General features: G+C 35.7%; 1 protein-coding gene across 1 annotated transcript; it reads left to right on the forward strand.

Annotated features, from left to right (window-relative positions):
- Window positions 1-393: 393 nt before the first annotated feature.
- Window positions 394-2,057, forward strand: LOC127422948 (cholesterol 25-hydroxylase-like protein). Its single transcript, XM_051666849.1, has one exon. The coding sequence runs from the start codon at window positions 981-983 to the stop codon at window positions 1,737-1,739; it is 759 nt and encodes a 252-aa protein (XP_051522809.1). The 5' UTR covers window positions 394-980; the 3' UTR covers window positions 1,740-2,057.
- The last annotated feature ends 13,697 nt before the right edge of the window (window positions 2,058-15,754 follow it).

Raw genomic sequence — 15,754 nt, forward strand, 5'->3', positions numbered from 1 at the left:
TATTTTACACAAATTTTCAATATATATATATATAAATACACCTTCTGGTAATAATAGGCAAGTGCTCTTGTGACACTGATAAAGGAAAAATTTTATATGAAAACGTACAAACAGGGTACAACGGGGCTAAAATGTGCTTTTTTCTGGTCGCAAAGTTTGGTCTTTAAAAATAAATACAATTATATATATAAATAAAAATTAAAGACCAAACTTTGCGACCAGAAAAAAGCACATTTTAGCCCCGTTGTACCCTGTTTGTACGTTTTCATATAATATTTTTCCTTTATCAGTGTCACAAGAGCACTTGCCTATTATTACCAGAAGGAGGCAGTATTTACTTCAGAAAAAAATCAGAAGAACTTTGTTAACCGATCAGCAAATCCTCCTATCTGTCCTCGAGGCACCCGTTTAGCAGCTATAAAGCGCCACGGAATATGTGTGTTAAACATCATATTTTGTATGATTTATGAATATTTCGCCTGGTTTGCATTGTCGTAGTTTAGCAGGTCAATATAAGGTAGAACAAAGATCTCAAAGGAATAACTTTACAGCACCCATCTCGAGTTTACAACGCCGTTGACTAATGGTAAACACGTTTGCAGTTTCTGAAAGTAAGTACTTTACTCTATTTTGTGTTATTCTATTTGCACTATCATTGATAACAATGATACTTCTTCCTATCGTAGTATGTAAAAGTTAATATTATAATATTTGTTTGTACAAAACAAGTTTCAATGTCTACAGCATTGCTTTATTGGATATAAAATAGATTAAAGTTAAGTATTATCTGTGTGGCCAATATGAAAATGAGATGACTTTTTGGAGTCTTCACACACAATGGCATGAAAAATCCTGGAAATTCCAAGTGGAAAAACCATGTAAGGGCAGAAACGTACTAAGGGGCGGGGTATTTAGACTATATAAGTGTTCAAAGAGCATGTGTTACTACTCTTACACACAACAGTACAGAACTTGAGAAGATGTCTGGACTAGTACAGTACATCTGGGATTGCGTACTACAGTACGAGACCTTGCTACGGTCTCCCTTTTTCCCAGTGCTCTTCTCTCTCACAGTCTACTTAAGTTTCTGCCTGCCTTTCCTGGTGCTGGACACCCTGTCTCCCAGAGTAGCACTCGTAAGGAGATACAAGATTCAACAGAAAACCAGCGTGTCTTGGAGTATGATGTGGAGCTGCCTTACACTCTCACTCTACAACCATGCCGTGTACATCTTCCCTCTGAGTGTCCTGCATTGGTACTGGAGACCTGTCAGCTACACAGCAACGGCACCTGGGATCCTGCAAGTCATCTGGGACCTTTCTGCCTGCCTCCTCCTCTTTGACTTCCAGTACTTTGTATGGCATCTTCTGCATCACAAAGTACCTTGGCTCTACCGCACTTTCCACAAGGTGCATCACAAACATACATCTACCTTTGCCCTGACTACAGAGTACTCTGGGGCTTGGGAGACTCTGTCACTGGGTTTCTTTGCTGCAGTTAATCCCATGTTACTCGGGGTTCATCCTATGACAGAGATGCTTTTCCATATGCTGAACATGTGGTTGTCAGTAGAGGACCATTGTGGCTATGATCTGCCGTGGGCAACACACAGACTGGTGCCTTTTGGACTGTATGGAGGAGCACCGCACCATGATCTTCACCATCAGAAGTTCAAGTCCAACTATGCACCATATTTCACCCATTGGGACAAGCTCTTTGGTACACTGCATACTGAATGAACTGAATGACTGGAACAAGCTACACAAACTCTCTTTTTTGTAAAAAGTATATCTGTGGCTTTATCATTCTACGAATGAACGCTTTTAACTTAAAAACTCTAAAACAAAATTTCTTTGTACCTCAGATGTGTTATACTAATGTTCTCTATTTATTGAATGTCTGTATTTAAGTGTGATTTTATGAAAATGAACAAATATACTATGTGAATGGACTATATGAAGCACATTACACCTCTAACCCAACTATTTATAACCCCTATTTCATGAAGAACAAATAAAACAAAACTAAACAATAAAACTGTTAAGTAAATGCTAAAATATGTGTTTGTGTTTACTTTCATTGACATGAAAAGAATACTAAGAAAAAGAGGTTTGTACAGTCAAACTGTGCATGCCCTAAAGTTTGAATAAAGTGATTTAGGGATGTTAGCTATGATGACTTAATTACAGTTTGATGACAAGCTTTATTTAGCATTGTCAATATGTATTATGATTATTTCATTAACTCACATATTTTAATCAATAAATAGTTAATAATGCAAGCAAAATTAAATCAGATACAGGTATATTATTTGTAATGTAAAGGGTCCATTATAGACAGATTATGAAAAACCATGGCAAATAACAGTCAAATTGATATTTATTGCGATCATTTTGCAATCTTGCGTGAAGAAATGTTACATAACTGGAGTATAGCTTGGACTTCAGTTGTGGCCTCGGCCAATAGTAATAGATCAATTAGCTGAGTTCTTAAAAAAGTGCTAAATTTGTACCTTTAGGGGTACAATAGCTTGTCACTGGGGCAGTTCCCTCAAAGGTACATTCATGTACCCTTAAACGTGGGTACCTTTTTGTACCCTTACAGTTTGTACCTTTTAAGAGGCAAATATGTACCCTTGGTGACTAACTTGGACTTCAGTGATATGGTACTATAATGTACCCTTGGAAAAGGTGCAAATTTGGCCTTTTAAGGGTACTGCTCCATTGACAAGCATTTTGTACCTTATGAATGGCAAATTTGTACTCAATAAAGCATATTAAAAGCTGCCAACTTGATGTTTAATCACATTTATTTAATAACATGAAACATTCAATAATTTCACATTTTTGTTCACAGTGTCACAGAATTAACACTTTAAGGGTGTTTTCACACTTGTAGTTCGGTTCTCTTGGTCCTCTTGGTCCAGACCAAAAAAGAAAATGATACATTTAGTCCTGGTTCACTTAGCGTTCACACTGGCATTTTTAACACCAAACATAAAGATACAAAACAAAAGGCATCAGGAAAAAGTCACAACCTGATTGGACAGCTTTTATGACGTATATTTTGCGACGGAACTTGCCGAACATCCAGAACAATGCTGACTGCTGGGCGAAATGCACTCGTTAGATTTATATATGTATATATGGTGGTATTTTTACCAGCTGAGAACAAACGAAGTGCTAATAAAATGTGTAAAGGAGTCAAAACAGCAGCAGGAATTACTCCGTTGCACACACAAGCGAAGTTATGCTGCAAGGATGGCTGACGGCGGTTCCGACGCCTGCACTGAACTATAATGGGCAACATAGCTCCTATGATGAGAAGAAACAGGTATGCTTGAGGTCGGTATAAGGCAAATTACTTCCTGTTTTTGGTCCGTTTAAACGTCTTTGGTCCATGTTGCGTTCATATATCAATCGAACCGCACCAGAGTTCAATTGGAAGCGGACCGAGACCCACTATTCAGGCTGTCTCGGTCCGCTTGTTTGGTGCGCACCAAGGTTTGGATGGCAGTGTTCACACTTGTTTAAATGAACCGCACTAACAGAGCAATCGCACCAGAGTTAGTTTTAATCGAACCAAACCTGCCAAGTGTGAACACACCCTAAATATCTCAGAATCACAATTTGTCATCAAATACAGTAGTATACATATTTGTTTTAGCCATTTCGCTTTAAAAATATTACTACACATTTCATTTGAACTTAAGTACCCTTTAATACTTACCCAAAAATACATTTTAGGAGCACATAAAAAGAGAGATTTTAATGAACATCACAGGCTATCTTTTCAACACAATTTGTATTTGTACCTAATCTATCCCTAAAGGGTACATATTAGTACCTTAAGGTGTAACTTTGAGGGTACAACCACATAAGCTGTACCCTATGTGATCACAAATGGACCCTGACCGTACCGTTTTTTTCTGACAGTGGACTGTTTACTAATACTGTCTCTGTTAACAGAAATGAGGAATAAAAAAGTAGCATTTCATCAGGGGCGGGGGCCAGAATGGTGGCACGGGGTGGCAGCTGCCACCCTAAAAATGAGCTTTGCCACCCCAACTCGGACTCCTCTCGCATACTGGAGATAGTGCACAACGGTTTACCTGTCCGTGTCGTGCATGGTTCCATGCAACATTGAGCCCACCCCTCCCACCCCCGCTTAGACATCAAGTGGAGCACAGCATCCATACCCCCGGTCAGACAACATTACTGGTTGCCACCCCTTATTCTACTCAAGCCACCCCTTTTCCACCCCGTGAAAAAAATCCTGGAAGTGGTGGTGGCGTAGTGGGCTAAAGCACTGAACTAAGCAGAAGGCTGCCGGTTCAATCCCCATAGCCACCACCATTGTGTCCTTGAGCTAGGCGCTTAACTCCAGGTTGCACTTATTACAGGTTGTCCCTGTAGTAAGTGCACTGTAAGTCGCTTTGGTTAAAAGTGTCTGCCAAATGCATAAATGTAAATATATTTTTATTACAAAGATTTCCCAGTGAGGCAAAAATGCATATTATCTTAAAAAGCTAAAACAAAACATGAATCTCATAATAAGGGGAAAATAATCATTGAGTGAGACATTTCCTATTTTTAACTCACAGTTCCAGTGGATCACCTCTAGTGTATGTGTGTGTTTTATTTGAACACACATCCTGAAAAAGACAATGGAGTATTTCCAAAGTCATGAGAGAATTCCCGTCATTTAGATGCAAGCCAAACAATCTGTTCCTAACATTATTAGGGTTGTGGAGATTACAGTAAATGATCTTGTATAAATATATATCTGAGACACGCACTGTTGATTGGAACACCCTTCCTATTAATCTTTACATTTATTTTTCATGTAAAGATTAATAGGCAGTGTTATGAATTATTTGTAAGCCGTGCCACCGTGATGTTATCACACCTTTAGTTTTTGGCACATGTATAGGCGCAGTCACATTTTTACTCTAATAAAAATTTGCAGAAGTTACTGCAACCTGGTGTAACCTGTTCATCTTCATAATTGCTTTTTATATCCTTTCCACTTAAACAGTCTGTTAAATGATGTACAGGTCGGCCTAAATATACTCAATGAGTTTCTGCTTGATGTGTGGGAAGAGTACTTTGACATAACATTAGTTTGTCACTCAAAGAATCTCAAAGAGGAACTAACAGATTTACGTTTCAATTTTGGAATACTGTACTCATCATAACTTTTAAATTTAGCATCCTTCAAAGATAAAGCTCCATAGTTTATGGGTATATTTCAATGGCGACTTTAAAAGTGGCAGGTATTTTGTATTACAATGTAAAAAATGTTCAATGACCAATTAAATGAAAACAAGATAAAACGAATGCCTATCTTGTACATCTTGACAGTTATATCTGCTATCTGTATACAAGACAGGGTACTCTGTTTCTTGACACTAGATACGAGACACACGTATCAAGACAGCAAGAAATGTGGTTTCTATACGTAGATGGGGGAATCTGGCATGAGGTTACACATCCTTTTTTCAAAGAACAAAACAAAGTATTTACTTAGAGAATATAACTGGAAAAATGCAATTAAATATCAACATTTTGCCATTTGCCAGTGATTTTGAGTGTGAAAATTTTCTTTTTAGCACCCATGATTTGGCACGTGGTTTCACAATGATTGTCTCAGTCTCAAATGTCTGAGACAGAGTCAGACAGATGAGCGTATGGACAGCTAATCCAAAGCATCAAAGGATGATAAAGAGTGAAAGATGAAAGGCAAGAGGAAGAAACAGCGAAGTGAGAGTAAGCTGAAAATTCGGTTTCCTCTGAGCACAAAAATAGAGCTACAAAAATCCCTTTCAAGCATTTAGTGAAGCTTGCATAATGCTCCATGCCTTTGGGGATAGTGAATCAAAAGGACACATTGTGAAACTTCCTGTACAAGTAGACACTGGCTGAGTTTTGTAAGAGGAAAGAATAATTCAAGTTCCTACAAGATTGTAGGAGTTCCACTCATTTGAGGACAAATTTTAGACTTTGACATTTAGACATTTTAAGACTGCAGTGTAGTTCAAAGTGCATGTGAAATCAATATCGATGTTAACCATAATCTTTCTAATACACAGAGAGGTGCCGAAAAGAGACAGAACCTTCTGTGAAATGTTTGCAGAGGACTTTTTCCACTGCTAGATAGTGATCAGTGGGTAATGGTCACGACAGTCCCCTATAACTGGTTATGTGATATGCATTAGATGTCAATGCAGATTTCTTGTGTAAAAGGGGTTTCATTGTGGGTAGGAAACATTGCCTCAGGGGAAAAACACTGGCACACAGTCAAACTTTTACCAAACTGCAGTACGTTTTGACAAAACCACAAAATTGTTCTTAAGAGTAACTACTGTAATGGAAAGACACATAAGAGCAGTGTCCAGATTGCCTTATTGAGTCTTTAATTTTAGTTTAATTTTAATTTCACTTTCATTTTTTAAGAATTTTGTAAGACAGCATTTGTGGCAAAATGTTGATTACCACCATCCAAAAAAAAAAAAAAAAAGCAAAAATCGAGGTTACAGTGAGTCATTTACAGTGGAAGTGATTGGTACCAATTTCTGGAAGATTTAAATGCATAAATGTGAAGCTTATAATTTTAGAAAAGCACTTACATTCATTCTTCTGTTAAAACTCGTATTATTACATTTTTTAAATCATAATTTTTACAGTTGTTTTAATTTTTACATTGTTGCCATGACAAAGTTGTAAAATTGAATATAACTTTACAAAGGAAAGGTTAGTAAGCAATTTTATCTGACTAAAATCATGTTAACACGCATATTGTTTATGTCTTCTGGCTATACTTCTGAAACAGTGAGTATTTAATGTTTACAGATTGGCCCCATTCACTTCCATTGTAAGTGCCTTAGTGTAACCCAGATTTTTTAGGGGGGTTTTTAAGAAAATGAGGGACGAGTCAAAATGAATTTTTGTGGTAATAAACATTATGCCACAAATTCTGCTGATTAAACTTGTAATAAACCCAGAATATTCCTTTAAAATTGGTTATTTATCCATGGATGAGTTACAATCGTGGGATATTGCAGAATATCCGTCAGTTGCTATGAAAGTGAATGGTGACTGACACAAACATTCTGCCTAACATCTATTTTTGTGTTTCATAGAAGAAAGAAAGTCAAACAGGTTAGGAAAAACATGCGGGTGAGTAACTGGTGACAGAATTTTGATTTTGGGGTAAACTATCTTTTTAAGGCTGCCTTCAACTCTTGATTGGTATGACATACTTCCTTTGACGTAAGAAAAGATATAACAGTCATCGTTTCTGTATTACAAACAAGTCTTTCTGCCAAAAAATCAAGTAACATTGTGGACACAAAGAGCACATTTGAAATGTTATACTCACTTCCAGGCCTTAAGACATTTCACTCTCATTGGCAGAACATCAGGCACAGTAAATCAATTGAATACAGGTACGACAATATGAGATTAATGACAGAGAAATCATTTGTGGAGTGATTGATATAGAGTAGCCTCCAGAAAAGAACTGATTAATACAAACTTTGATTTTTGTTTTTGTTTTTTGTTTTTTGTGGAGGCTATATCAATCAAGGCACTTTTATACAAGATTTGAATTCTTTAATGACACGTTTAAACACATTTGAAAAAAGCATTTCTTGAGAAAGGTTTGCATGACCCAACAGAGCCTCTGAGATTAATGGAATGCCAAGAGCGATACAATTTATAAAGTGGTATTCAGATTACACCACCGTTTGAAGCTGAATAATGGCAGCCTGATCCTTAAGGATCTAAGTTATTAGCTGAAATATTCAATCCCTTTGTATGCATTGTTTATGCTTAGGGGCCACATTAACATATTTCATGCCATGATTCACTATAGTCACTAGACTTGTAAAGTACAGGACCCAAAGTGTTCTTACTCTTTTCTGTTCTGATTCTTTGAATAACTCATTCAAATGTATATTTAGAAGCCTAAAATGTGGACAGTACAATATGTATTGGTGTCATTAACTCAACATTCATGTTGTTCCAAACCTGTATTACTTTTAATTTTCCGTGGAACACAAAAGGAAATGTTAGGCAGAATGTTCAGTCTCAGTCACCATTCACATTCTTTACATCTTTTTTCCATACAATAAATGAATTTTGGGGTGAACAATCACTTTAATGTGCTTCTGAATTTGTGTTGTTCACAATAGAAAAATTTCACACACATGCGTACTGTATACTATACAAGTGGCAATTTGTAGTATAAAAAACTAAACCATAAAACATTTTACTACAAGACAGGATATGAGCCTTGCTCAATGTCAGCTTTATTATTGTTAGTGTAAAGTAGTGTAAGGTACCTGCAAATACCAATTTTCTTACATCTGTAAACAGAAAAGGGAACCTAGACGTGATGACACTAGCAACAGACAAATGGAAATGGAACATGATAAGAATAGAACTAAGGTCACACTGGATTTTAACATTGTCACATGAGCCAAGAGATTACACCCAGTTTAATTACAAAACATTCATATGTGGACAATATAAAATGAAAGCAGAAAACAAGAGGACAACATGTGATACAATAATAAAACACTAAACACAAACTAAATTACAAGGAGAAATCCTTGTGAAATGATTATGGGGCACCTTTTCACCTCAAGATGCAGATCAATGAGTAATGAGTGATAAAAACCCATAATAATTCCCTGTAACTGGTTAAGTGACCTGTCAAAAATGTCAGCTGAAGTCTTTTACATTTTAGGGTTTTGTTGTGAGTAGGAAACAAAACTAAAGACCTCAAGGGAAAAACACTGGGATACAGCCAAACTTTCAATAAACTGTGGTATGATTGAACAATAACAGACCCATATGACTTACGTTCTTCTGTGGAGCAAAAGGAGAGACATTTTGAAGAATATTGACACTGCTCTTTACCATACAATGAAAGTGAATGGAGACTGAGGCTTCTCTTTTTGTGTTCAACAGAAGTAAGTCATACAGGTTTCAGATTACATCAGATTGATGACAGAATTGCCACTGTTGAGAGAACTGTCACTTTATGAGGAACTGTAGTGGGAAATGAAGACAGTCACATAAAAGCAGCAGGTGAGTCATAGAGGCTTTTATTTTATTATAAAATGGGAGTGAAAGGAGCGAGAGACTTCATGAAACATCGCCCTGGTCGTTGTTTCAAAGACCCCCATTAAAAGGTTCTCCTCTGCTTCTGATTGAGGGTGCCACAACTAGATATGTAGGATAATTCATCATTTTAAAAGTATTTATGCAAAAGTAATATTAATTGTTAGTAATTGTTAATTGTTTTTAACAATTAAATTTCACAAACTTTTCATGTAAAGAAGAATTGCAAGTTGGTCAGTTAAACCCTGAGACAACCCTGAATGGTGAAAAAGAACTAATTTTGGCTTATGGATTCCATTCTTATGGATTCACCTAATCGTCAACAGTTTTTTTTACAGTTTACTAGTCATGAAAGTCAAATTCTCCAATTTTACACAACCAATCTTGTGTAATGATAACATGTCATTTGTCAATGTGTTTTCAGCTGTGTGTTACACCTGCTGCTCATTGTTGCAAATGTATCTTTTGAATCTGTAATTTGCATTGAATGCACCAAAATAAAATGGAATAGAACAAGTTATCAGTTCCAGCAGCAGTGAATCCTGACTAATGGAAATAAAAAAAGTCCAAGTTGCTAAATACACAATGATCTTATCTTTTGCGTGGTTATGAAAGACATCATTCATCAGTTAAGTACCTATGGAAGATCTGTGTGTGTGACCCAAACGAAGCTACTGTATAGTATTTGTCACAGCCATGTTTCTAATGATCAGAAAATAACTTTAAAGTAAGAATCAATCAATGACACTTCCAATTTAGTTGGGAGCAGTAAACTAAAACACATTTTACAATAATATAATCAAATGAACCCCTGAATTGTTTTTTGAACTGGTTAATTGAAATTAATGGATTAAAAAATTGCTAAAATTACTAGATGTTCCAATACTATGTTAGACAATTTAATTAAATTGTTTCCCAGGGTTACGTTGGAGTTTTGGAGATAGGGGAGCCTAATCTGGTTGAGATCCCTGTGATGCCTTCCCCAACTTAAAAAGTAAAATAAATAATCAATAAAAAATTACAGACATTTACAGACCTATTTAAATGGTATGCTGGTCCTACGGCCCTTAACTTGACCTTGGTCAGTGGTATGAGGAAATGAATCAGTCCCTGATAAGGAGCCCATGACTAATTCAAAGAGACCTTGTGGAAATTAGTCAAAATGAATAACATTAAAATGTGGTTACATCCAATCTCACTTTTTCCAGTTCATAATCTGTTGCTGAGTTAATCAGGAAATTGAAGGCCTGTAAACCACACTAGTCTTTGAGCACATAAATGTTTTGTTTTTTTTTTTGGACAACGCAGCAGATCAATGTAAAATGTCACACGGGAGGGCCTCTGGTTTAAGTAAATAATTCATCACAATATAACATAATATTATATTTAAAATGTTAAAATGTACAGTGCCTATAGAAAATCATCATACCCCTTTGGAATAGTGACTTTTCTTACAGCCTGAAATCAAAACCCATGCTTTGGGTGTACATGGCAGTGTACCATTTTCCCTTCAATCCTGACCAATTGCCCAGTCCCTGCTGAAGAGAAACACCTCCACAACATAATGTTGCCACCACCATGCTTCATAATAGGTATGGCATGTTCTGGGTGGTGTGCTGTGTTTGGTTTGCTCCAAATATACGCTTGGAGTTCAGTCCAAAAAGTTACATTTTTGTCTCATCTGACCAAAAAACCTTTTGCCACATGGCATCAGAATGAAGAGAAGAGTTTTTTTTATTTATTTATTATTATTTTAAATTTTTTTTTTTTGCAAAGTGCAAACTAGACTTAGTGTGGCACTTTTTCAGAAAAGGCTTCTTTCTTTCCATCCTGCCATGCAGGCAAGTTTGTGTGAAGCTTGTGTGAGATTGTTGTGACATCCACAGACCGGTCAGTCTCAGCCATATGGGCTTATAATTTCTGTAAAGTTGAGGTCGCAAATATAATGGTCCTCTTTGGTCCATTAATATAGTAAAGGCGCTGAATGCAATAATTTTCTGAATAAAGGCTTCATGCGATAACAGCCCAACATTTTATAATTTTTGGTTTTAAAAGATACATGCATTTTTAAAGTTCACACAGTGTCTGCATTGTTAGCAGTTTGCCTGTTTCAGTCATCTTTTCTTTTTTTGTGTGCTGTCTCAAAGAAAAGATGAATATAATTTGAATTTCTTTTCATCATTGATGTATCTGTAAAATGACATGACTGTGTCTGCTGGCTAGCAAAAAAGAAAATACACAAAATTATTTACTGCCCTCAAGTTGTCCCTCATTGTTTTTTCCTCCCAGTAGAATCTTAAGACAATATTATCTTCAAGTATCTTAACGCTGCTCTTTTCCATACAAAAACAGTTCATATTGAGCACTGCTGTAAAGGACCAAAGAGAAGAAAAAAAAATCATTATAAAAATATCATAAAAGTAGTCCATCCAACACAAAACTGTTGTGTGGCCCCAGAACGCTTGGAATATAATGCACAAGTCATATGGACAACTGTTATGATGTCTTTATACTGAACCTTTAATAGTGCTTTATAGTATTTGTCCTTTTTGAAGCTTGACAGCTCCTGCTCACTATAAACTGTTATTCTATGGGATAAAGCTGCTTAAAATATCTATTTTTATGTTCCAAGAAAAAACCCAGCATATGGGTTTTGAACAACATAAGGGTGAGTAAATGAGTGAGTAAAAGTACATTTTCCATTTTTAGGTGAACTACTTTAACTGATGGCTCATTTTTTGAGCACAGACCTGACAAGACATACTCAAAATAAAATGGTCTCTTTTAAAAGACTCTTTGGAGATGCTGTACAAAATTCAGAATTAATTAAAGACATAAAGAAATTATTTAGAAAACCTTAAATTGATTTAAAATTATTACCTAATAATATCTGGCCATATCTGATTATTTTAGGGGACTTGTCCCCCTCAAATTTTATATATAATATTTAATATTGTGGTTACGGCCCTGTCTGGCCATGTGTCCCAGGGAAAAGTACTTGTCACAATCCTTTTTGTAATCTATATGCTTTCCATTGGACCGACAAGCCATGTCATGTCCAGTAGCCAGTTGTTATGCCGGTGAAAAAAACATCCAGGAAACTGTATCAGTTTCCGTTCCCCTATATAGCTGTTCCACGCCCCTGATGAACTGCCCGCATTATTTCTATAAACTTTTTAACGGATTCCAGCTTTGCTATGCTCTATTAAGAAAAAAACAGAGCCTTATTATTCTATCCCAAATGTCCATGTAATCTTTCATAATCAACATGATCTTTGTAAATTTGAGTCAAAATCTCTCAGGTTATTGTGACCCTTGGTGTGACTTTACACAGAATTTTGAGCAGATACAGAGCAGCCTTAACTAAAAATAAGTGTGTTTCCTATGCATTTATAATATGACTTTGGGTGCTAGAAAGGTGCTATGTTGATAATACATTTTTATAATAAAATAAGAGGCAGAAACAGACAGGGGCACCTGCAGGATTTAATCTGAGGGTACGCACAGAAATCTGCCTAAAAAAACCTTATAACTAGGGGGGGTGCATGCTCCCTCGGGAGATTTTTTGTTGTTGCAAAAAACAACACCAAAGCGTTCAATTTTGGTGACTTTGAGCTAAGCATTTATATATTTTCTCGAGTATGAGTAGCATTCATGTAACTAATGGCTAAAGCATTTCTTCCAGTAACCGTTCAGACAGACACGATTTCGTGCTAAAAAAGCAAAACGCACCACAACGAATAGAGCCGAACGCAAGTGTCTCGAGGCGCGTTTTTATCAGTTGAAGAAGTTATTTTTAACTTGACACAGCATCTAAAAATTCAGCGCTCCCGTGAGAGATGCTAAAAACACAGTGAATCGTGACGCAGTTGTCAAAAGACATCCATCTGCGAATGTTTATATGGAAAACGATTGAAAAACAGCACGAGCGGACGTAAAAACACATTCGTTTTGAACAGCCCCTTGTTCACATGCCACAGCACTAGCTCAAGTTTCTCAAAGTTACCTCTCAAAAAGACAGCCTTTTGTCTCAGTTGATTGTTGGTACATTTCTATCCAACGCTGTTTGTTCTGTGTTCATAAATATCCCAATACTGTTTTACTATGTGAGAAACCGCTCCAACTGATTCAGTGAGAGAGCTCTGAACGAATTGTACTGAATCACGAATCGATTCAGACAGTTTTGCAAGCCCGTTTGGCCAATTCACTGAAAAGAACTGACTCATTTGCAAATTGGGCATTGCTATGATTGGTGAAATATTCTGAGAGTAAATATTTCTTAGTCGGAACGCTAATGGTACGGCTGTATAGCTTCAGGCGCCACTGGAAACAGACATGCAGACAAATGAACGGTTGGAGTGTAATATCAGATATGACTAAGCTGCCCTGTACAAACTTGTACTAGTCCTGAGACTTGTTTGAATTGCATGGCTCAGATTCCCACACCGATAGGTGACAAAGAGCTTATCATGTAATTCACACTTTTCATTTCAAAGTGATGCAGTTGTATTTCCAAATCCTTTGGTATTATTACTGCAAAGCAGCTAAACCTTTAGAGAAATGTTAGTGAGTTGAAGAATACAAAAGTATTGAGCTTATTTTATTTCATACAAGTCATACAAACAAGACAAACATTTGTAATCTGTTCACCCATATATAAAGTTTAACAAGAAATTATAGCTCCCATTTTAATTTCTAATCAATTATTTGATTCAGTGAAACGTTTTAAAACTCTGTTGGTCAAAGTTGTTTTAGGGTATGTAATTGTAATTGTGGTAATCTAGTAATACACTTTATTTTTCTGCCTTTAGCAGGATTTTACAGTTTAAGCTATGATCGGTTTATTTATTTTTCGAAATAATTTGCTACTGGAAAAAGTTTTGTATGGCCAAACCTGGAATCTAAATGAGTCATCAACACTTTCTTCCTTACATGTAAGGGGAACACAGCTAGAGAGGAAAACAAGCCGTCTGTGGCTAAATCTATTTTAGACCCCACCTCCACCCCAAATTGACCACAGAATATATCTAATATTCCATTTTTTTCTGTGATCTCTTTAATGATTTCCTTCTTACGTGTGAGGCCTCCTTTTATAATGCATGTCTCTTGTCTCTCAGCCAGCTCCAAAGCTTTGAGAAAATACATGGTTAGAAAAATATTTTGTGCCCTAAAGCCAATTTGTTTCTTTAGTGCTGCTAAGGTATATTGTGTGTGTGTGTGTTTGTTCTGTGTGATCGTTTCTTGTAAGATCTTGCTCTAGTCATGGTAGTTTATGGTGTCTTCAAACATGTCACAACCTCATTCATGCATTTCCTGCCAGCAGACCACATCTCAGATCATCCAGGTCAAATGTAATAATGATACATTTGTAATAATTAGGCTACAAATATTTCACAACATTTTAAACATTAAAAATCAAGATTTTCAAAAATCTGACTTAACATCAAAGTATTGTATCATCAAGGGTGGTGGTTTGAGAAGCATATTTATTATCATTTTCGGATAGTTTTGTCTCTAAATACTTTGCAGCCGACAATGGGTGAAACGCTGGCCTGGAAATCCCAAACAATGTTTTCAGACACACTGCTGAGTGATTTATTAAAATATGAACGAGCGCCCCTTGAATATCGGCAGTGTAACTGCAGTGTGATGATGGCTCCACATGCGTAAAGCAAAACTTGCATTGCAGTTCAGGGTGGATACTATTATTGCGTGTCTTTCATCACACACGTGTTTAGAATGGAAAGTGCCCTGGGGAAAGTCCATAACTTCAACTTTTTTCTATTCATGTCTTTCCTTTTCACATCATGATGCAATAAACGGAAACAATGGGTGGAGTCAGACAAGCCTCTGAACTAAAAACAAATATGCATATTTAATTCTTATCCATTGTTTATAGATTTGTTATTAGATTATTTCAGTTTATTACAATTTAATTTATCAATTTAAAGTGATTTAATGTATAATATAATATAATATAATATATAATATGGTAACTCTTTACAATAATGTTCTTAATGCATTAATTAGTGCATTAGGTATCATGAACTAACAATGAACAATATATTTTAACAGCATTTATTAATCTTTGTTAATGTTAGTTAATAAAAATAACATTGTCATTTTTAGTTCATGTAGTTTACAGTGCATTAACTAATGTTAACTAATACAACTTTTGATGTAACAATTGCATAACTACTGTATATGTTGAAATTAACATTAACCAAGGTTAATACATGCTGTAAAAGTATTGTTTATTGTTAGTACATGTTAAAAAATGGAACCTCATTGTAAAGTGTTACCTACAATATAATGTAATATATTCCTTTCACAGTTTACCTAAAACATGAAAAAGATGACAATGTGTCAATCAATATTTCAACCAAGCAATCAACATTGTGAGATTATTTACTATGTTTGAAATTGAGAATATGTGACTTGCTCCATCATTTTGACTCACTTTGACCCAGAAACACATTTTATGCACTAAAGAAGGAAAGTCTAAGCTCTCTAAAAATAAAATTATTTTTAGAGATATAATAATTTGAAGTTTGACTGATATAATCATTTAAAAGCTTTTTTTTTTTTTTTTTACTTTAGTGCATAAAAATCAAAATGTGTCTCTG

The sequence above is a fragment of the Myxocyprinus asiaticus genome, chromosome 32 (genome assembly GCF_019703515.2).
Source record: "Myxocyprinus asiaticus isolate MX2 ecotype Aquarium Trade chromosome 32, UBuf_Myxa_2, whole genome shotgun sequence".
Lineage (NCBI taxonomy): Eukaryota > Metazoa > Chordata > Actinopteri > Cypriniformes > Catostomidae > Myxocyprinus > Myxocyprinus asiaticus.

What these genes read in the sequence shown, in the direction of transcription:
- LOC127422948 (XM_051666849.1), top strand. Translation starts at nt 981, where the DNA reads ATGTCTGGACTAGTACAGTACATCTGGGATTGCGTACTACAGTACGAG.